Consider the following 23041-nt stretch of genomic DNA (forward strand, 5'->3'; position numbering starts at 1 on the left):
AGGAACGAATAAAATATAGAGATGGTAATGATAGACCTAACTGTCTTCTGGTAGATGGAAAGGCTTTCCCTAAAACCTTCTCTATTAAATGTTGACCAGCTACAAAGCTACAAAGTAGCCTATACCTACCTGTCAGAATGATATCATGACTACTTGCATCAATCCAGTGGCCTTTTGTTCGGCAAACTCCATCTCATGTCTTCTACAGAAACACAGCTAACCCAACAACAGTGCTAGGTGCCTGTACTACAGAAACACTGCTAACCCAACAACAGTGCTAGGTGCCTGTACTACAGAAACGCTGCTAACCCAACAACAGTGCTAGCTGCCTGTACTACAGAAACACAGCTAACCCAACAACAGTGCTAGGTGCCTGTTCTTCAGAAACACAGCTAACCCATCAACAGTGCTCGTGCCTGTACTACAGAAACACAGCTAACCCAACAACAGTGCTAGGTACCTGTACTAAAGAAACACAGCTAACCCAACAACAGTGCTAGGTGCCTGTACTAAAGAAACACAGCTAACCCAACAACAGTGCTAGCTGCCTGTAATACAGAAATACAGCTAACCCAACAACAGTGCTAGCTGCCTGTACTACAGAAATACAGCTAACCCAACAACAGTACTCTGTGCCTGCTCACTTGAATTAATGAATAACTACACAAAAGAACAAATCTAAATTTCATAGGATTTTCCCAGACCTTAAAGGTGGTCTCCTGATTTTCTTTTTACTTTTTTGTGTACATCCAATGTTATTGTTTTTATATTAACAAAGATTGATTTTGAAAGCAAAAACAGGAAAATAAAAAAAGTGTCAATAGTAGGCCTACCAACAGCCTACTTGCACAGTATAGAATGCTCACCCACTCTACCCATTGTGAGTGAAAATGCGCTTTGGTGATACAATTTTACTTACTGAGTCTTCATGTTCTAAATCGTTCAGTGGGGTGTTTCTTTAGCATATCATTATACACAAAAAGTCAGATTTCATCACCTTCTGTTGACAGAGCCACGCAGCTTTCTCTAATCATTTTTGTTTTGTTTTACACGTTGTGGTGATTGTCTTCAAAGTTGCTTCCGTGGGTCTCAAAAAGCAAAATGAACATGACAAGACCTGAATTAAATGTAAAAGGCCTTGAAAATAAAAAGCTTGTGGTACGCTCAGTGCTCCATTGACATTTCACAGAGATACGCTTGTTTTTGTGACAAATATTTTTAAAAGAACAGTAATTTTGCATTAATATGAAAAGCATATATTAAAATATTTACATGTCGTTAAATCGATATCCATCTTGCCTCTATACTGTTTTATGTCCTCTGGATTCTAGAAGAAAGATGACGAGTTCAACAGTAGCCTTAATTCTGACACGGCATCCAGTTTAGCTGACACGATGACATAGACAAGAGTTTCAGTAGTAGCGGTAATATTTAATTGTGGATATAAACATAGTTGTAATACATTTAATTGCTATTAATGATTAAGACACATGCGTCCTCCGAAACACGACCCCGCCAAGCCGCGCTACTTTCTTGACACCTGCCCTCTTAACCCGGAAGCCAGCTGCACCAATGTGTTGGATGAAACACAGTTCAACTGACGACTGAGGTCAGCCTGCAGGTGCCCGGCCAACCACAAGGAGTCGCTAGAGCGCAATGAGCCAAGTAAAGACATAGATCAATGTAATTGTCAACCAGTTTCACTGACTTCTGAACCAATATTTCCTTTTCTCTACCAAAGTTAGATCAACAACAGGATCTGGGAGTAACCATGGAGGAACATCCCCTATGACCACAGACGGGTCAACCTCCGACGTCCCTCAAACCACTCACATCAGCAAGCTTTCCAACAGTCCAACCAAAACCACTACCTTGTCTACTAGTATATTCCCAACATTCATCTAGAACAGTAGCAGTGGTATGCTAAACCTCACAGCCTTTCAACCCAATAAGCTACTGACAATTTTTTGTATATCCAAAGGCATCTCACCTGCCTCCACTAGTAGACACATACAGATGTTGATTTAAATGCACCAATGCATATCCTTTGTCGTGACTTTCATTAATGTGATGACTGTTATTTATTTAATCCACTAACTATGTTTAATTGTTAACCCGTTTAACCTCTCTAGGGTAGGTGGCACCAAATCGTCCCACCTACGCAACAGCCAGTCTAATCCCGTGGCGCGATATTCAAATACCTTAAAAATGCTATTACTTCAATTTCTCAAACATGTAACTATTTTACAGCATTTTAAAGACAAGACTCTCCTTTATCTAACCACACTGTCCGATTTCAAAAAGGCTTTACAACGAAAGCAAAACATTAGATTATGTCAGCAGAGTACCCAGCCAGAAATAATCAGACACCCATTTTTCAAGCTAGCATATAATGTCACATAAACCCAAACCACAGCTAAATGCAGCACTAACCTTTGATGATCTTCATCAGATGACAACCCTAGGACATTATGTTAGACAATACATGCATGTTTTGTTCAATCAAGTTCATATTTATATCAAAAAACAGCTTTTTACATTAGCATGTGACGTTCAGAACTAGCATACCCCCCGCAAACTTCCGGGGAATTTACTAACAATTTACTAAATTACTCACGATAAACGTTCACAAAAAGCATAACAATTATTTTAAGAATTATAGATACAGAACTCCTCTATGCACTCGATATGTCCGATTTTAAAATAGCTTTTTGGTGAAAGCACATTTTGCAATATTCTAAGTACATAGCCCAGGCATCACGGGCTAGCTATTTAGACACCCGGCAAGTTTAGCATTCACCAATATCAGCTTTACTATTATAAAAGTTTCATTACCTTTTGTTGTCTTCGTCAGAATGCACTCCCAGGACTGCTACTTCAATAACAAATGTTGGTTTGGTCCAAAATAATCCATCGTTATATCCGAATAGCGGCGTTTTGTTCGTGCGTTCCAGACACTATCCGAAATGGTAAAGAAGGGTCGTGCGCATGGCGCAATTCGTGACAAAGAAATTCGAAATATTCCATTACCTTACTTCGAAGCATGTCAACCGCTGTTTAAAATCAATTTATACGCAATTTTTCTCGTAGAAAAGCGATAATATTCTGACAGGGAATCTCCTTTTTGGCAAACAGAAGAAAAAAATCACAAAGGCGGGGGCGGTCGGGTCACGCGCCTAAGCCCAGAGTCCCTTGATCGGCCACTTGAGAAAGGCGATAATGTGTTTCAGCCTGGGGCTGGGATGACGACATTCTGTTTTTTTCCCGGGCTCTGAGCGCCTATGGACGACGTAGGAAGTGTCACGTTAGAGCAGAGATCCTTAGTAAAAGATAGAGATGGAAAAGAAGTTCAAGAAATGGTCAGACAGGCCACTTCCTGTAAAGGAATCTCTCAGGTTTTGACCTGCCATTTGAGTTCTGTTATACTCACAGACACCATTCAAACAGTTTTAGAAACTTTAGGGTGTTTTCTATCCATATGTAATAAGTATATCCATATTCTAGTTACTGGGTAGGAGTGGTAACCAGATTAAATCGGGTATGTTTTTTATCCAGCCGTGAAAATACTGCCCCCTAGCCATAACAGGTTAAGAATGCTATCAAGAAAATACTGTAACTCGGAAAGTGTACATGTTTTATCTGTCCAGTTTCCATCCAATACGCTGTCTGTGTGATATGAAAATGGATGAAACTATTTTTGTTAAGATAGGAATGAGATTTTAGTTCCTAATGAGATAATTGTTCTTCATATAAACTATGCACAGTGACTAGCCACGCCCCAAGTGAGTTCAGAGTTCAGTCGCTGCGGCACCCCCGGCCGAGGCCTGGCACGCGAACACCGCCGGCGGGGCGGCCAGTGAGGACAACTCCCATCCCGGGGGGTGCCCGAGGCCTGCAGCCAGCTGCAGCGGCGGTGTGCCCGCTGCCGGTGGGGGCCCCTCGTCGGTGCGTCTGAATATCTGCTGTGAAAACACTCCACTACAAGCACAGACAACTAAGAAGAAGGACATTGTGACCTCTGGTGGACAATCAGAGCCTTTCAACCACGGGAGAGCCCACCGAAACAACCTTCCGAGAGGGCTTGGTTCTGACCGAGATAGACGACTAATGAAGGCATTCAACACGTAAATACATTCGTTTTTTTCTTACCCCAAACGGGCGGTGGTTCATGTGCAAGGTATATGATTATTGTGGGAATAGGCATAGAATGTATCCACGATTAATTCCCTTTTTCTCTCTCTATTTTCCCAACCCCCTTCTCTATCTCTGTTTAATAAGACGTCATATCTTGTCAGTCCACTAGGGACTTTCGTCTCATGTAAGTGTGTATGTGTAGTCTGTGTTATTATTTAGTTAGTTAGTAAATAATTAAATCAATGTGTAGTACTGAATAATCAGCAAAGGTGGGGTTCTTGCAGATCCAAGAAGGTTACGACTGCTCAGAATGAGACTGATATGAGGCAATGATTAATAAGCGACTGTTATCGAAAAATAATTTCTTCAAGAATTTAATTTGGGAGATGGTAACTCGTTGAACAACTTCTTCCGTGTTGCCCCAAATTTCTAATTAGTTCATTTAAACGGGTTAACAATTAAACATAGTTAGTGGATTAAATAAATAACAGTCATCACATGAATGAAAGTCATATCACGACAAAAGATATGTATTGGTGCATTTAAATCAACATCTGTATGTGTCTACTAGTGGAGGCAGGTGAGATGCCTTTGGATATACAAACAATTGTCAGTAGTGTTGTGTCTTTGGGGCACCATTAACCTCTATGGGCTAGGTGGGACGCAAGCGTCCCACCCGTGGTGCACTCCATCAACAGCAGGTGCATTTCAAGAGCGGCAAATTTGAATCCAAATAAATGTCAAAATTCAAATTTTTCAAACACACAACTATTTTACACCCTTTGAAAGATAAACATCTCCTTAACCTGTTAGGGCTAGGGGGCAGCATTGACACGGCTGGATAAAAAACATACCCGATTTAATCTGGTTACCACTCCTACCCAGTAACTAGAATATGCATATACTTATTACATATGGATAGAAAACACCCTAAATTTTCTAAAACTGTTTGAATGGTGTCTGTGAGTATAACAGAACTCAAATGGCAGGTCAAAACCTGAGAGATTCCTTTACAGGAAGTGGCCTGTCTGACCATTTGTTGAACTTCTTTTCCATCTCTATCATTTACTAAGGATCTCTGCTCTAACGTGACACTTCCCACGTCGTCCATAGGCGCTCAGAGCCCGGGAAAAAACAGAATGTCGTCATTCCAGCCCCAGGCTGAAACACATTATCGCCTTTCTCAAGTGGCCGATCAAGAGACACTAGCTTATGCGCGTGACCCCGACCGCCCCCGCCTTTGGGATTTTTTCCTCTGTTTGCCGAAAAGGAGATTCCCTGTCGGAATATTATCGCTTTTCTACGAGAAAAATGTCGTAAAAATTGATTTTAAACAGCGGTTGACATGCTTCGAAGTACGGTAATGGAATACTTAGAATTTTATTGTCACGAATTGCGCCATGCGCGTGACACTTCTTTACTATTTCGGATAGTGTCTGGAACGCACGAACAAAACGCCGCTATTCGGATATAACGATGGATTATTTTGGACCAAACCAACATTTGTTATTGAAGTAGCAGTCCTGGGTGTGTATTCTGACGAAGACAACAAAAGGTAATGAAATTTTATAATAGTAAATATGATTATGGTGAGTGCTAAACTTGCCGGGTGTCTAAATAGCGAGCCCGTGATGCCTGGGCTATGTACTTAGAATATTGCAAAATGTGCTTTCACCAAAAAGCTATTTTAAAATCGGACATATCGAGTGCATAGAGGAGGTCTGTATCTATAATTCTTAAAATAATTTTTATGCTTTTTGTGAACGTTTATCGTGAGTAATTTAGTAAAATGTTAGCGAATTCCCCGGAAGTTTGCGGGGGGTATGCTAGTTCTGAACGTCACATGCTAATGTAAAAAGCTGGTTTTTGATATAAATATGAACTTGATTGAACAAAACATGCATGTATTGTATAACATAATGTCCTAGGGTTGTCATCTGATGAAGATCATCAAAGGTGAGTGCTGCATTTAGCTGTCTTCTGGGTTTTGGTGACATTATATGCTGGCTTGAAAAATGGGTGTCTGATTATTTCTGGCTTGGTACTCTGCTGACATAATCTAATGTTTTGCTTTCGTTGTAAAGCCTTTTTGAAATCGGACAGTGTGGTTAGATTAACGAGAGTCTTGTCTTTAAATGGCTGTAAAATAGTCATATGTTTGAGAAATTGAAGTAATAGGATTTTTAAGGTTTTGAAAATCGCGCCACAGGATAGCAGTGGCTGTTACGTAGGTGGGACGAATTCGTCCCGCCTAGCCTAGAGAGGTTAATCTAACCACGTTTTACGATTTCAAAAAGGTTTTATGGCGAAAGCATCAATTTAGAGTATGTTAGGACAGTACATTTACAAGAGTTGTGTGTAATGTTGTGCCATTTCAAAGACAGGCGTCACCAAAACCATAAAATCAGCTAAAATTATGCACTAACCTTTTACAATCTCCAACAGATGACACTCCTAGGACATTGTGTTAGACAATGCATGCATTTTTAGTTCTATCAAGTTCATATTTATATCCAAAAACAGCGTTTTACTGTGGCGTTGATGTTCAGGAAATCGTTTCCCTCCAATAACCGGCAGTCAAGTCAGCACCACAAATTAAATAATTAAAATTAGAAAACATTGGTAAAATATTATATTGTCATTTAAAGAATTATAGATTTACATCTCTTGAACGCAATCAACTTGCCAGATTTAAAAATAACCTTACTGGGAAATCACACTTTGCAATAATCTGAGCACTGCGCCCAGAAAAATACGCGTTGCGATACAGACTAGCCGCCATGTTGGGGAGATCTAAAATCGAAAATACTATGTAAATAATCCATTACCTTTGATTCTCTTCATCAGATGTCACTTCCAGGTATCACAGGTCCATAACGAATGTAGTTTTGTTCAAAAAAGCTCATCATTTATGTCCAAAAATCTCCGTCTTGTTAGCACATGATCTAAGCCCGCCGGACTTCACTTCATGAACGAGGGGAAAAAATATATTTACGTTCGTTCAAACATGTCAAACGTTGTATAGCATAAATCATTAGGGCCTTTTTTAACCAGAACATGAATAATATTCAAGGTGGACGAATGCATTCTCTTTTATAACGTATTGGAACGAGGGTACCCAACATGAACTCGCGCGCCAGGTGTCTAATGGGCCATCATCGTTCCATGGCTCTTGTTCGGTCAGATCTCCCTCCAGAAGACTCAAAACACTTTGTAAAGGCTGGTGACATCTAGTGGAAGCAATAGGAAGTGCCAAAATATTCCTCAGCCCCTGTGTTTTTCAATGGCATAGGTTTAAAGGTAATACAACACATCAGGTATCCACTTCCTGTCAGAATCTGTCTCAGGGTTTTGCCTGCCAAATGAGTTCTGTTATACTCACAGACACCATTCAAACAGTTTTAGAAACTTTAGGGTGTTTTCTATCCATATATAATAAGTATATGCATATTCTAGTTACTGGGTAGGATTAGTAACCAGATTAAATCGGGTACATTTTTTTATCCAGCCGTGCAAATACTGCCCCCTAGCCCTAACAGGTTAAACTGAAGACATGTTTATCAATGATCAATTAACTCCCTGTAATTATTATCATGCGATTAAACTGATTAATCGTTTAATTGTAATTAACTAGGAGATCGGGGCACCAAGGAAAATATTCAGATTACAAAATTATAATTTTCCTAATATAACTTTCCAAAATTATAACATTATATATTATATTCTATTATAGAATAGGCCGATTATCTTCTGGTTTAAATGGTGTATTTTACCTCGCGTCGAGTCTCATTCCAAACGTCGTAAATTGTTGTATCTGCACGAATCCAGCCTTTACTAAAGTCATCCATACATCAATTGTCTTAAAATCATTTATTTACTAAACTAAGTAATTCACAGAAAGTATACAAACAGTAATTATCGTCACAAAGAATTGGTAGAGTAATGTGCCCTAGTGGGCTAAACATGGCTGGTGTCTTGTTAAACAAAGGGTCATAAAGGACAGCTGAGGAGGCACACAGAGTTCATTAATATTAACAATTGATATGCTAATCCTTTGCAGATGAACGCTCACTCATTCGGGAACAATTGCAATCAATATATATTTACCCTCAGTGTGTCGTCGGCATCCTTGTTGGAGAGTCGTTCTGTTGGAGAGTTCTCTCTCTCTCTCTCTCTCTCTCTCTCTCTCTCTCTCTCTCTCGAAGTTAGAATGGATCTTTCAAAGCGACATTCATTAATGTCGTTATAGAATGTATGTTTCGTTGGTCTTCGCAGTTCAATGATATAATTTACTTAGCTGCAGACTAATAATTAATATCAAAGACTTGATCCTATTCTGTCGGTCTCGATAGTCTAAAAGTTTAACCACGTGGTATAGGTAACTTTCAGTAGAGGAATTGGGTGGTCAAACCTTGGCTCTCTTCTGAGGTAAGCTGGTCTCCAGAAAGTAAATCAGGGTGGGGTTTTATACGTGAACATAGAACAGACTTGTCACATGATGCCTGGTCCTGTCTGTGTCCCTGGGGGCGTGCCGATGACTGATTTAATCTTTGAACGGAAATACATTCTATCGCATTAACATCAGTACATAGCATCTCAATGTATTACAAATAGCTTTATCCTTATTAATACATTTTATACAACCATTTTGATGCAAGTCCCATAGCTGAGGCTATTATATAAACAGTATTATGGTAATATGGCTATATTGGCTCTTCTGAGTATCACAAAATTGTACCAAGTGGACCAGTTCGTAGCTGGATTCTTCACCAATCTTTTATACCTTCTCCAGAACATAAATGGCGTTTGGTTCCCCAATTCTGTGAGTTGGAAGAATTTCCTGTGTCTCTCTATGAAACCCCTCTGTGTCTCAACTGGGCCATGTGGTAGGAGATTCTGCTCTAGAATTTTACAACCCCTTCACACAGGGCCTGGGTGGGGGGAGGTAGGTTGGGGGATGGTGCAAGAGGGGGGGGGTCAACTGTCCTCCCTGTACTCAAAGAGGGCAACGTCATGACAGTAGCTTATTGGGTTGAAAGGCTGTGAGGTTTAGCATACCACTGCTACTGTTCTAGATGAATGTTGGGAATATACTAGTAGACAAGGTAGTGGTTTTGGTTGGACTGTTGGAAATCTTACTGATGTGAGTGGTTTGAGGGAGTCGGAGGTTGACCCGTCTGTGGTCATAGGGGATGTTCCTCCATGGTTACTCCCAGATCCTGTTGTTGATCTAACCTTGGTAGAGAAAAGGAAATATTGGTCAGAAGTCAGTGAAACTGGATGACATTTACATTGATCTATGTTTTTTAGGCTTTCATACAGCTTTTCACAGATGGCTCCAAGGACCCAGATATTGGTCTCACAGGAGCAGGTGTTTACGTTTCTGAATTTGATGTGCAGATATGTAGAAGACTAACAGATGAACTGTCAGTTTACTCTGTTGAACTGTTGGTGATAATAGTTGCCCTCCAGTGGGTGTCCTACTGGGTAGAGGTGAGGCCAAATGTAAGATCAAAGCCATGTTGATAGATGTGTGGCAGAAGAGATGAGACTCTGAGCACAAGGGCCGGAATTTATATGCCCTCCAAAGACATTTTGGTGGACCAAGATTCAAAGGTCAGATTAGGAAGGGAGAGGTGGTGTTTGCTCGTTTGCGTTTAGGTTATTGTACATTGACCTCGTCATTACATCTGGTTGGAAAACATGTGAATGGTTTGTGTCTGGATTACCTACTATATAGCCTACTATAGCCTGGAGTGTATGGTTGATGAAACGTTGGACAATGTGTTGTTATATTGTTGTATGTATGTTGAAGAGAGGTAAAGACTGAAGTGTAGGATCATTGAGGTTGGACTGGGTTGGGGGGGGGGGGGGGGGTTGGAAGGGATTTGGGGGATGGGGAGGGTCTATTAGAAGTTAGTAGGGTTCTTTTTATTTTCTCAGAAGTACTGAGTTAGGAAGGGGGATTTATAAATGTTGTAAACAGCGATTGACACTGCAGCACAGTAGGTGGCGGCATGCACCTTTTAACATTGGTTTGCGGACCGCCGTTATATCATAGAAGAAAAAGAGGACTACGACAACTGCCTGGACAGTTTCTTATTGCCGGTGCAGATTTTTGTTAGTAGTGTCTCTAAACTTAAGTTATGGGCAAAACAGCTGATCTGATTGGTGAAAAGACCAATTAGAAGGAAAAAGATCAGAATTTGGCAGCTATAGACTCAAGAACATGTATGAAATTGAACATGCATTCTTCAATTGTCTGTTTTCTGTAAAATGTTGAGCTGAATTTGGTGGTTTTCTTTTGTCGTCCAATCATCTCTGTTGTTCACCATACGTCAACGGATGACTCCTGTTGAAAAACAATTTGCTCAATCCGGAATGGGTGGGTAGAGTTCACTCTTTAAAACCGTCGGATTGGTCCATGATATGCAAACTCCACCCTCCAGCACACCAGTGTACACCAGCTGAATGAAATCCAGAGCACCTAATCCAATAGGGAAATTGAACCAATTGAAATGAAGTTCATTGGCTAACAGCTGTACATAATTAGCCATCCAGGATAGAAGGGTCTGGGATTCCTTTATGAGGTGCAACCAAAACAGCTGTTTGACATAGCAACAGGGATATTCGGTCAAGGTGTCTCTCTAGCATTTGTTCTTAATACCGTTGTGGTTTTGATCACTAAAATGGCTGTGACTTTTGGACTCTCGTTGAGGTTAGTTTTTCAATGTAGTCATCTGGTTGGTTTACCTTGTCTTAAAGTTTTCACTGGTTACTTGTGTTTAACTGTCTGAATGTTTTGTAGTGTTTCTTGGATTTGCTGCCTGCTAATTGGAGGGATAACTTGTTTTACACTTAAAGGTGTGTTTTGGTTTACACTACTTCAGTTCAAATCAGTCTAGTTCCGATAGTTTAAGGCTGGCATTTTACCACAATGTTTATTTTGTTTTCTAGGTAATTCTTATGGGCATCCTGCCTACACTGGACCTGAACCAACTGGATCCTATGCCCAAGCAAGTGTGGTGCCTAGTCCAAATGCTAAAGCTTCTGGCCACAATGCCACGTCAGCAGAAGTTACTGGCCCCAATGCCACGTCAGCAGTTACTGGCCCCAATGCCACGTCAGCAGAAGCTACTGGCCACAATGCCCCGTCAAGTGTGAAGTCTGGCCCCGGCGCCTCAGCAGACGCGTCCGGCCCCGGCGCCTCAGCAGAAGCGTCCGGCCCCGGCGCCTCAGCAATAGCGTCCGGCCCCGGCGCCTCAGCAATAGCGTCCGGCCCCGGCGCCTCAGCAATAGCGTCCGGCCCCGGCGCCTCAGCAATAGCGTCCGGCCCCGGCGCCTCAGCAGAAGCGTCCGGCCCCGGCGCCTCAGCAGAAGCGTCAAGCCTTGAACAGACGGCCCGACCACTCAACTAGGGAGATCATAATTTGGTTTGCCCAACTCCTTAATCGTCGTTCCCCTGTTACTGTGCCTCCCTTTAGAAGAAAAGGTAACTGAGGTGGAGAAATGTGCCAACTAATGCTCTTGTTTGAAATGAGGATCTCCTTCACTTGTCCAGCGTCATGCAAATTGTTTACAGGGGTGGACGCTACAATGGTATAAATGGTTTTTATAACCATACGACTAAAATTGACTTCTGACTTGCCAATATTGCTGACACACTTTTAGGTTCTATGGTTATGCTTTTGATTTAGCCTGGTGTTCCTGCTACTCTTCCATGATATGCTCAATAAACAATTTGACTTTCAATATACCTTGTCCTTAAAATATAATATTCTCTTCTGCCTGCCATGTGCTTGCTGTTTGGGAACAGACTGTGGGTCTGGAGTAAAAGGGAATGTGGATCACAACACTTGTGTAAACAGGTATGTTTACCTTTGTTTCTGGTAGTTCAAATGCTCAAGTTCTCTAAATTGTCAGAGCTCCCTCATATGTTCATACTTTACCTGTCCCTTTGTGAAGGGTGTTTGATTTACTGTAATCTGCCTGTTACCATAGGTGCCTAAAGAATGCGAGTGCAGTTTACCTCATCGTCCCATTGCCTGTCACTAACCTGTCCCAGGGACGCTAAAGTTTCTCCTTGGCCTTATTCAGAAACATTAAATCAACTTGACTCATTTTGCCTGTTCTACAATGTTGGTCTGGCCAGACACATGGATGCAATCGTGTATATGCGTTCATCGCTTTCAGCTGTAAAAAATACTCCACTTGGAGTCGTTCAGACATTCCTTATGTCAACTCTCAATGTGGTCTTCTGCACAATCCATTTCTACCTGACCACAATGAGGTTGCACTTGCAGAACCCCCTGGCAGGAACTTTAGATTTTAAAAGGTGCACTTAAGCTCTCACTTTGTACGAAATTATCTAGAGATGTAAATATGAATTGTTTCTTAACAGGTGTGCCTTGTTAAAAGTCCATTTGTGGAATTTCATTCCTTCTTATTACTGAGTTTGAGTCAATCATTTGTATTGTGACAAGGTAGGGGTGGCATACAGAAGATAGCCTTATTTGGTAAAAGACCAAGTCCATATTATGGCAAGAACAGCTCAAATAAGAAAATGAAGGTCAGTCAATCCAGAAAATGTCAAGAACTTTCAAAGTTTCTTCAATTGCAGTCGCATAACCATCTAGCGCTATGATGAAACTGGATCTCATGAAGACGGCCACAGGAAAGGAAAATCAAAAAATACCTCTGCTGCAAAGGATAACTTCATTAGAGATATCAGCCTCAGAAATTGCTTCCTGATTAAATGCTTCACAAAGTTCAAGTAACAGACACATCTCAACTTCAACTGTTCATAGGAGACTGCGTGAATCAGGCCTTCATAGTTGAATTGCTTAAAAAAACTATTAAGGACATCAATAATAAGAAGAGACTTGCTTGGGCCAAGAAACACGAGCAATGGATATTAGACCGGTGGAAATCTGTCCTTTGGTTTGATGAGTCCAAATGAGTCCACAGCCTTCTGCAGCGATACGCCTTCCCATCTGGTTTGCGCTTAGTGGGACTATCATTTGTTTTTCAACAGGACAATGACCCACAATACACCTCCAGGCTGTCTAAGGTCCATTTGACCAAGGAGAGTGATGGAGTGCTGCAATACCCGACCTCAACCCAATTGAGATGGTTTGGGATGAGTTGGACCGCAGAGTGAAGGAATAGCAGCCAACAAGTGCTCAGCATATGTGTGAACTCCTTCAATACTGTTGGAAAAGCATTCCAGGTGAAGCTGGTTGAGAGAATGCCAAAAGTGTGCAAAGCTGTCATCAAGGCAAAGGGTTGCAACTTTGATGAATCTCATATAAAATATATTATGATTTGATTAACACTGTTTTGGTTACTATATGATTCCATATGTGTTATTTCATAGTGGTGATGTCTTCTATTATTCTACAATGTAGAAAACAGTAAAAATAAAGAAAAATGCTTCAATGAGTAGGTGTGTCCAAACTTTTGACTGGTACTGTACACTGAAAAAATATAAACACAACATGCAACAATTATCAAATTTACTCAGTGTACAGTTCATATAAGGAAATTACTCAATTGACATATATTTAGAAGGTTGTAATCTATGGATTTCACAGGACTGGGCAGGGGCACAGCCGTGGGTGGGCCTGGCCCACTTGAGAGCCAGGCCCAGCCAATCAGAATGAGTTTTCCCCACAAAAGGGCTTTATTACAGACAGAAATACCCCTTAGTTTCATCAGCTCTCCGGATGGCTGGTCTCAGACGATCCCACAGGTAAAGAAGCCGGTTGTGGATGTCCTTGGTTGATGTGGTTACACGTGGTCTGTGGTTGTGAGGCCGGTTGGATGTGCTGCCAAGTTCTCTAAATCGAAGTTGAGGCGGCTTATCGTAAAAAACCTAACATTAAATCCTCTGGCAACAGATCTTTTATTTTAGCTCATGAAACATGGGACCTACACTTTACAAGGTGGAGGGTCCGTCGTGGTCTGGGGCGGTGTGTCACAGCATCATCGGACGGAGCTTGTTGTCATTGCAGGCAATCTCAACGCTGTGCGTTACAGGGAGGACATCCTCCTCCCTCATGTGGTACCCTTCCTGCAGACTGAGCACGTCTAGGACCTGTTGGATCGGAGGGTGAGGGCTAGGGCCATTCCCCCCAGAAATGTCCGGGAACTTGCAGGTGCCTTGGTGGAAGAGTGGGGTAACATCTCACAAGAAAGAACTGGCAAATCTGGTGCAGTTCTTAATGCATCTGGTGTCCACAACACATTATTCCATTTGTTAGTCACATCTGTGGAACTTGTTCAGTTTGTCTCAGTTGTTGAATCTTATGTTCATACAAATCTTTGTATGTTAAGTTTGCCGAAAATTAACGCCTGACAGTGAGAATTCCCCCCCCAGTATAGTTGCTTGAAAATCCTAAAATATAAGAACGCTAAGTGTTTTTTGAAATTGTTTGAAGCCTTGATAACAAAAAAGCTAAAGAAGTTAGTCACCAGCCAGGCCATATTTACATCTCTAGATAATTTCGTACAAAGTGAGAGCTTAAGTGCACCTTTTAAAATCTAAAGTTCCTGCCAGGGGGGTTCTGCAAGTGCAACCTCATTGTGGTCAGGTAGAAATGGATTGTGCAGAAGACCACATTGAGAGTTGAAATAAGGAATGTCTGAACGACTCCAAGTGGAGTATTTTTTACAGCTGAAAGCGATGAACGCATATACACGATTGCATCCATGTGTCTGGCCAGACCAACATTGTAGAACAGGCAAAATGAGTCAAGTTGATTTGTTTCTGAATAAGGCCAAGGAGAAACTTTAGCGTCCCTGGGACAGGTTAGTGACAAGCAATGGGACGATGAGGTAAACTGCACTCGCATTCTTTAGGCACCTATGGTAACAGGCAGATTACAGTAAATCAAACACCCTTCACAAAGGGACAGGTAAAGTATGAACATATGAGGGAGCTCTGACAATTTAGAGAACTTGAGCATTTGAACTACCAGAAACAAAGGTAAACATACCTGTTTACACAAGTGTTGTGATCCACATTCCCTTTTACTCCAGACCCACAGTCTGTTCCCAAACAGCAAGCACATGGCAGGCAGAAGAGAATATTATATTTTAAGGACAAGGTATATTGAAAGTCAAATTGTTTATTGAGCATATCATGGAAGAGTAGCAGGAACACCAGGCTAAATCAAAAGCATAACCGTAGAACCTAAAAGTGTGTCAGCAATATTGGCAAGTCAGAAGTCAATTTTAGTCGTATGGTTATAAAAACCATTTATACCATTGTAGTGTCCACCCCTGTAAACAATTTGCATGACGCTGGACAAGTGAAGGAGATCCTCATTTCAAACAAGAGCATTAGTTGGCACATTTCCCCACCTCAGTTACCTTTTCTTCTAAAGGGAGGCACAGTAACAGGGGAACGACAATTAAGGAGTTATGCAAACCAAATTATGATCTCCCTAGTTGAGTGGTCGGGCGGTCTGTTCAAGGCTTGACGCTTCTGCTGAGGTGCCGGGGCCGGACGCTTCTGCTGAGGCGCCGGACGCTATTGCTGAGGCGCCGGGGCCGGACGCTATTGCTGAGGCGCCGGGGCCGGACGCTATTGCTGAGGCGCCGGGGCCGGACGCTATTGCTGAGGCGCCGGGGCCGGACGCTTCTGCTGAGGCTTCTGCTGAGGCGCCGGGGCCGGACGCTTCTGCTGAGGCGCCGGGGCCGGACGCTTCTGCTGAGGCGCCGGGGCCGGACGCTTCTGCTGAGGCGCCGGGGCCGGACGCTTCTGCTGAGGCGCCGGGGCCGGACGCTTCTGCTGAGGCGCCGGGGCCGGACGCTTCTGCTGAGGCGCCGGGGCCGGACGCTTCTGCTGAGGCGCCGGGGCCGGACGCTTCTGCTGAGGCGCCGGGGCCGGACTTCACACTTGACGGGGCATTGTGGCCAGTAGATTCTGCTGGCGTGGCATTGTGGCCAGTAGCTTCTGCTGACGTGGCATTGTGGCCAGTAGCTTCTGCTGACGTGGCATTGTGGCCAGTAGCTTCTGCTGACGTGGCATTGTGGCCAGTAGCTTCTGCTGACGTGGCATTGTGGCCAGTAGCTTCTGCTGACGTGGCATTGTGGCCAGTAGCTTCTGCTGACGTGGCATTGTGGCCAGTAGCTTCTGCTGACGTGGCATTGTGGCCAGTAGCTTCTGCTGACGTGGCATTGTGGCCAGTAGCTTTAGCATTTGGACTAGGCACCACACTTGCTTTGGCATAGGATCCAGTTGGTTCAGGTCCAGTGTAGGCATGATGCCCATTAGAATTACCTAGAAAACAAAATAAACATTGTGGTAAAATGCCAGCCTTAAGCTATCGGAACTAGACTGATTTGAACTGAAGTAGTGTAAACCAAAACACACCTTTAAGTGTAAAACAAGTTATCCCTCCAATTAGCAGACAGCAAATCCAAGAAACACTACAAAACATTCAGACAGTTAAACACAAGTAACCAGTGAAAACTTTAAGACAAGGTAAACCAACCAGATGACTACATTGAAAAACTAACCTCAACGAGAGTCCAAAAGTCACAGCCATTTTAGTGATCAAAACCACAACGGTATTAAGAACAAATGCTAGAGAGACACCTTGACAGAATATCCGTTGCTATGTCAAACAGCTGTTTTGGTTGCACCTCATAAAGGAATCCCAGACCCTTCTATCCTGGATGGCTAATTATGTTCAGCTGTTAGCCAATGAACTTCATTTCAATTGGTTCAATTTCCCAATTGGATTAGGTGCTCTGGATTTCATTCAGCTGGTGTACACTGGTGTGCTGGAGGGTGGAGTTTGCACATTGATATTCTTTTTTCATCTTTATTTAACCAAGTAGGCTAGGTGAGAACAAGTTCTCATTTACAACTGCGACCTGGCAAAGATAAAACAAATCAGTGAGACACAAACAACACAGAGTTGCACATGGAATAAACAAACATGCAGTCAATAATACAATAGAGAAAAAGTCTATATACAGTGAGTGCAAATGAGGTAAGATAAACGAGGTAGACAATGAATAGGCCATAGTGGCGAAATAATTACAATTTAGCAATTAAACACTGGAGTGATAGATGTGCAAAAGATGAATGTGCAAGTAGAGATAGGTACTGGGGTGCAAAGGAGTAAAAAAATGAATAATAAATTATTTTATGGGGATGAGGTAGTTGGATGGGCTATTTACAGATGGGCTATGTACAGGTGCAGTGATCTGTGAGCTGCTCTGACAGCTGGTGCTTAAAGTTATTGAGGGAGAAATGGGTCTCCAGCTTCAGTGATTTTTGCAATTCGTTCCAGTCATTGGCAGCAGAGAACTGGAAGGAAAGGCGGCCAAACGAAGAATTGGCTTTGGGGGTGACCAGTGAAATATACCTGCTGGAGCGCGTGCTACGGGTGGGTGCTGCTATGGTGACCAGTGAGCTGAGATAAGGCGGGGCTTTACCTAGCAAAGACTTATAGATGACCTGGAGCCAGTGGGTTTGGCGATGAATATGTAGCGAGGGCCAGCCAACGAGAGCATACAGGTCGCAGTGGTGGGAAGTATATGGGGCTTTGGTGACAAAACTGATTGCACTGTGATAGACGGCATCCAGTTTGCTTAGTAGAGTGTTGGAGGCTATTTTGTAAATGACATCGCCGAAGTCAAGGATCGGCAGAAAAGTCAGTTTTACGAGGGTATGTTCGGCAGCATGAGTGAAGGATGCTTTGTTGCAAAATAGGAAGCCGATTCTAGATTTCATTTTGGATTGGAGATGCTTCATGTGAGTCTGGAAGGAGAGTTTACAGTCTAACCAGATGCCTAGGTATTTGTAGTTGTCGACATATTCTAAGTCGGAACCGTCCAGAGTAGTGATACTGGACGGGCGGGCAGGTGCGGGCAGCGATCGGTTGAAGAGCATGCATTTAGTTTTACTTGCATTTAAGAGCAGTTGGAGGCCACAGAAGGAGAGTTGTATGGCATTGAAGCTCGTCTGGAGGTTAGTTAACACAGTGTCCAAAGAAGAGACAGAAGTATACGGAATGGTGTCGTGTGTATAGAGGTGGATCCGAGAATCACCAGCAGCAAGAGCGACATGATTGATGTATACAGAGAAAAGAGTCGGCTGGAGAATTGAACCCTGTGGCACCCCCATAGAGACTGCCAAAGGTCCGGACAACAGGCCCTTCGATTTGACACACTGAACTCTGTCTGAGAAGTAGTTGGTGAACCAGGCGAGGCAGTCATTTGAGAAACGAAGGCTATTGAGTCTGCCGACAAGAATGTGGTGATTGACAGAGTCGAAAGCCTTGGCCAGGTCGATGAATACTGCTGCCCAGTATTGTCTCTTATCGATGGTGTTTATGATATCGTTTAGGACCTTGAGCGTGGCTGAGGTGCACTCATGACCAGCTCGGAAACCAGATTGCATAGCAGAGAAGGTACGGTGGGATTCGAAATGGTCGGTGATCTGTTTGTTAACTTGGCTTTCGAAGACCTTAGAAAGGCAGGGTAGGATAGATATAGGTCTGTAGCAGTTTGGGTCTAGAGTGTCTCCCCCTGTGAACAGGGGTATGACTGCGGCAGCTTTCCAATCTTTGGGGAACTCAGACGCTACGAAAGAGAGGTTGAACAGGTCTGGAGTTAACCACGGGATATATCTGTTCCTGGTTCAACATTTTTTGAATGGGGCATGCTTATTTGAGATTGTGAGGAAAGCACTTTTAAAGAATAACCAGGCATCTTCTACTGACGGAATGAGGTCAATATCCTTCCAGGATACCCGGGCCAGGTAGATTAGAAAGGCCTGCTCGCTGAGGTGTTTTAGGGAGCGTTTGACAGTGATGAGGGGTGGTCGTTTGACCGCAGACCCATTACGGACGCAATGAATGAGGCAGTGATCGCTGAGATCCTGGTTGAAGACAGCAGAGGTGTATTTGGAGGGAAGGTTGGTTAGGATGATATCTATGAGGGTGCCTGTGTTTACGGATTTGGGGTTGTACCTGGTAGGTTCATTGATAATTTGGGTGAGATTGTGGGCATCAAGCTTAGATTGTAGGATGGCCGGGGTGTTAAGCATGTCCCAGTTTAGGTCACCTAACAGCACGAGCTCTGAAGATAGATGGGGGGCAATCAATTCACATATGGTGTCCAGGGCACAGCTGGGGGCAGTAGGTGGTCTATAGCAAGCGGCAATGGTTAGAGACTTGTTTCTGGAAAGGTGGATTTTTAAAAGTAGAAACTCAAATTGTTTGGGCACAGACCTGGATAGTAAGACAGAACTCTGCATCACATCATGGACCAATCCGACAGGTTTTAAAAGGGTGAACTCTACCCACCCATTCTGGATTGAGCCAATTGTTTTTCAACAAGAGTCAACCGTTGACGTATGGTGAACAACAGAGATGATTGTATGACAAAAGAAACACCAAATTCAGTTCAACATTTTACAGAAAAACAGTCCGTTTAAAATTCATCAATCCGTTTCAGCTCAGACACACCGGTAGGATTGTCAAATGTTTGCCTGCCGATTAGTATTTAACACCTCCAATTATTGTCGGCAGTCAATCTCTTTTATGTTCACATAGAAAAGATTGTGAAGTCGTCAACCACTCAGCCTTGTTAAAATATTCCAAACCAGAAGCTTGCGTTTGTTGGCAATGCATGTCCGTGTGTGTTGCTTTATGTTCTGGTCAATGTTAGCCAGCTGTGCTGGTGTTGTAGAAAGACCTTGTTGATACTAGTCAGATGCCCACAGCTAGATAACTAGCTAGCTATATGACAAAGAAACAATTTTATCCACTCTCCATAATTGCATACAGCCAAAATATACATTTTTTTAGCTACCTGGCTAAAGTTAGCTAAATGGTTACCATGATTCGTTAGCTAGCTAGCTGTTGTGCTAGCATTATGCTGCACTCACCACACCATTCGTTTCATATGAAGTGTGTGTGACTGCCTTGCTCAGTAGCTAACTAATAATCTAGTGTACATTATCAAACCTAACAAAAAATCCTTCTTCAAACACAAAACTCTTAGCTAGACATAAAATATATAAAGACTTGATATAGAAAAAAAAGTTGTATTATGCAGCATTATTGTTTTAGGTACAACAATTCTGATGAAAATTGCATTCTTTTTTTCCTTTTTCTTGTCGCTTCCCCATATGGAGGTTCCTGCTCTCTGATTGGCTCAAAGTCAAGTTGTCAGCCAAAGTCAGGTTCATCCACACACAGCAAGTATGTCTTCTGTTCTAGCATGATAAGGAACGGCCTCCTACCGTGATAAGTACCAATCCGCACTCTGTCGACAGTCAGACAATGAATGCTAGACATTAAAAGAAAGTTGATTTGAACAACTAGAGAGCACATATGAGTTTATAAAATATTTCCCTCAACATTTTTATGGTAGTATTTTGGCTTGGCTACCTTGAAGCAAGGTAAGACATGCCTCATAATATGAAGAACAAAGGTCCAGGTTTCAAACAATTAAGGAACGAATAAAATATAGAGATGGTAATGATAGACCTAACTGTCTTCTGGTAGATGGAAAGGCTTTCCCTAAAACCTTCTCTATTAAATGTTGACTAGCTACAAAGCTACAAAGTAGCCTATACCTACCTGTCAGAATGATATCATGTCTACTTGCATCAATCCAGTGGCCTTTTGTTCGGCAAATTCCATCTCATGTCTTCTACAGAAACACAGCTAACCCAACAACAGTGATAGGTGCCTGTACTATAGAAACACTGCTAACCCAACAACAGTGCTAGGTGCCTGTACTACAGAAACACTGCTAACCCAACAACAGTGCTAGCTGCCTGTACTACAGAAACACAACTAACCCAACAACAGTGCTAGGTGCCTGTTCTTCAGAAACACAGCTAACCCAACAACAGTGCTCGGTGCCTGTACTAAAGAAACACAGCTAACCCAACAACAGTGCTCGGTACCTGTACTAAAGAAACACAGCTAACCCAACAACAGTGCTAGGTGCCTGTACTAAAGAAACACAGCTAACCCAACAACAGTGCTAGCTGCCTGTACTACAGAAACACAGCTAACCCAACAACAGTACTCTGTGCCTGCTCACTTGAATTAATGGATAACTACACAAAAGAACAAATCTAAATTTCATAGGATTTTCCCAGACCTTAAAGGTGGTCTCCTGATTTTCTTTTTACTTTTTTGTGTACATCCAATGTTATTGTTTTTATATTAACAAAGGTTGATTTTGAAAGCAAAAACACGAAAATAAAAAAAATGTCAATAGTAGGCCTACCAACAGCCTACTTGCACAGTATAGAATGCTCACCCACTCTACCCATTGTGAGTGAAAATGCGCTTTGGTGATACAATTTTACTTTTAAATACATTTTTACCAAGACAGATATGAGTCTTCATGTTCTAAGTCGTTCAGTGGGGTGTTTCTTTAGCATATCATTATACACAAAAAGTCAGATTTCATCACCTTCTGTTGACAGAGCCACGCAGCTTTCTCTAATCATTTTTGTTTTGTTTTACACGTTGTGGTGATTGTCTTCAAAGTTGCTTCCGTGGGTCTCAAAAAGCAAAATGAACATGACAAGACCTGAATTAAATGTAAAAGGCCTTGAAAATAAAAAGCTTGTGGTACGCTCAGTGCTCCATTGACATTTCACAGAGATACGCTTGTTTTTGTGACAAATATTTTTAAAAGAACAGTAATTTTGCATTAATATGAAAAGCATATATTAAAATATTTACATGTCGTTAAATCGATATCCATCTTGCCTCTATACTGTTTTATGTCCTCTGGATTCTAGAAGAAAGATGACGAGTTCAACAGTAGCCTTAATTCTGACACGGCATCCAGTTTAGCTGACACGATGACATAGACAAGAGTTTCAGTAGTAGCGGTAATATTTAATTTGTGGATATAAACATAGTTGTAATACATTTAATTGCTATTAATGATTAAGACACATGCGTCCTCCGAAACACGACCCCGCCAAGCCGCGCTACTTTCTTGACACCTGCCCTCTTAACCCGGAAGCCAACTGCACCAATGTGTTGGATGAAACACAGTTCAACTGACGACTGAAGTCAGCCTGCAGGTGCCCGGCCAACCACAAGGAGTCGCTAGAGCGCAATGAGCCAAGTAAAGACATAGATCAATGTAATTGTCAACCAGTTTCACTGACTTCTGAACCAATATTTCCTTTTCTCTACCAAAGTTAGATCAACAACAGGATCTGGGAGTAACCATGGAGGAACATCCCCTATGACCACAGACGGGTCAACCTCCGACTCCCTCAAACCACTCACATCAGCAAGCTTTCCAACAGTCCAACCAAAACCACTACCTTGTCTACTAGTATATTCCCAACATTCATCTAGAACAGTAGCAGTGGTATGCTAAACCTCACAGCCTTTCAACCCAATAAGCTACTGACAATTTTTTGTATATCCAAAGGCATCTCACCTGCCTCCACTAGTAGACACATACAGATGTTGATTTAAATGCACCAATACATATCCTTTGTCGTGACGTGACTTTCATTAATGTGATGACTGTTATTTATTTAATCCACTAACTATGTTTAATTGTTAACCCGTTTAAATGAACTAATTAGGAATTTGGGGCAAAACGGAAGAAGTTGTTTAACAAGTTACCATCGCCCAAATTAAATTCTTGAAGAAATTATTTTTCGATAACAATCGCTTATTAATCATTGCCTCAAATCAGTCTCATTCTGAGCAGTCGTAACCTTCTTGGATCTGCAAGAACGCCAGCTTTACTGATTATTCAGTACTACACATTGATTTAATTATTTCTTTTCTAACTAACTAAATAATAACACAGACTACACATACACACTTACATGAGACAAAAGTCCCTAGTGGACTGACAAGATATGACGTCTTATTACACAGAGATA

The 23041-nt window shown here is 42.2% G+C and overlaps 1 protein-coding gene and 2 long non-coding RNA genes across 3 annotated transcripts in view; 2 read left to right on the plus strand and 1 right to left on the minus strand.

The window, feature by feature from the left end:
* Nucleotides 1–23041, plus strand: part of LOC145879887 (uncharacterized) — an 80910-nt gene that overhangs the window by 50516 nt on the left and 7353 nt on the right. The gene's annotated exons all lie outside the window — the stretch shown is intronic.
* Nucleotides 10711–11159, plus strand: LOC145879765 (uncharacterized). The gene is made up of 3 exons (XR_014392520.1): nucleotides 10711–10852; nucleotides 10943–10998; nucleotides 11092–11159. It is a non-coding gene; the product is annotated as an uncharacterized LOC145879765 (long non-coding RNA).
* On the minus strand, nucleotides 15493–16778 carry LOC106591683 (uncharacterized). Its single transcript, XM_045713927.2, has 3 exons — nucleotides 16660–16778; nucleotides 16514–16569; nucleotides 15493–16420 (listed from the first exon to the last, which is right to left on the minus strand). The coding sequence occupies exons 1-3, from the start codon at nucleotides 16686–16688 to the stop codon at nucleotides 15582–15584; spliced, it is 924 nt and encodes a 307-aa protein (XP_045569883.2). The 5' UTR covers nucleotides 16689–16778; the 3' UTR covers nucleotides 15493–15581.

This window comes from Salmo salar, chromosome 06 (genome assembly GCF_965601325.2).
Source record: "Salmo salar chromosome 06, fSalSal1, whole genome shotgun sequence".
Classification (NCBI taxonomy): Eukaryota; Metazoa; Chordata; class Actinopteri; order Salmoniformes; family Salmonidae; genus Salmo; species Salmo salar.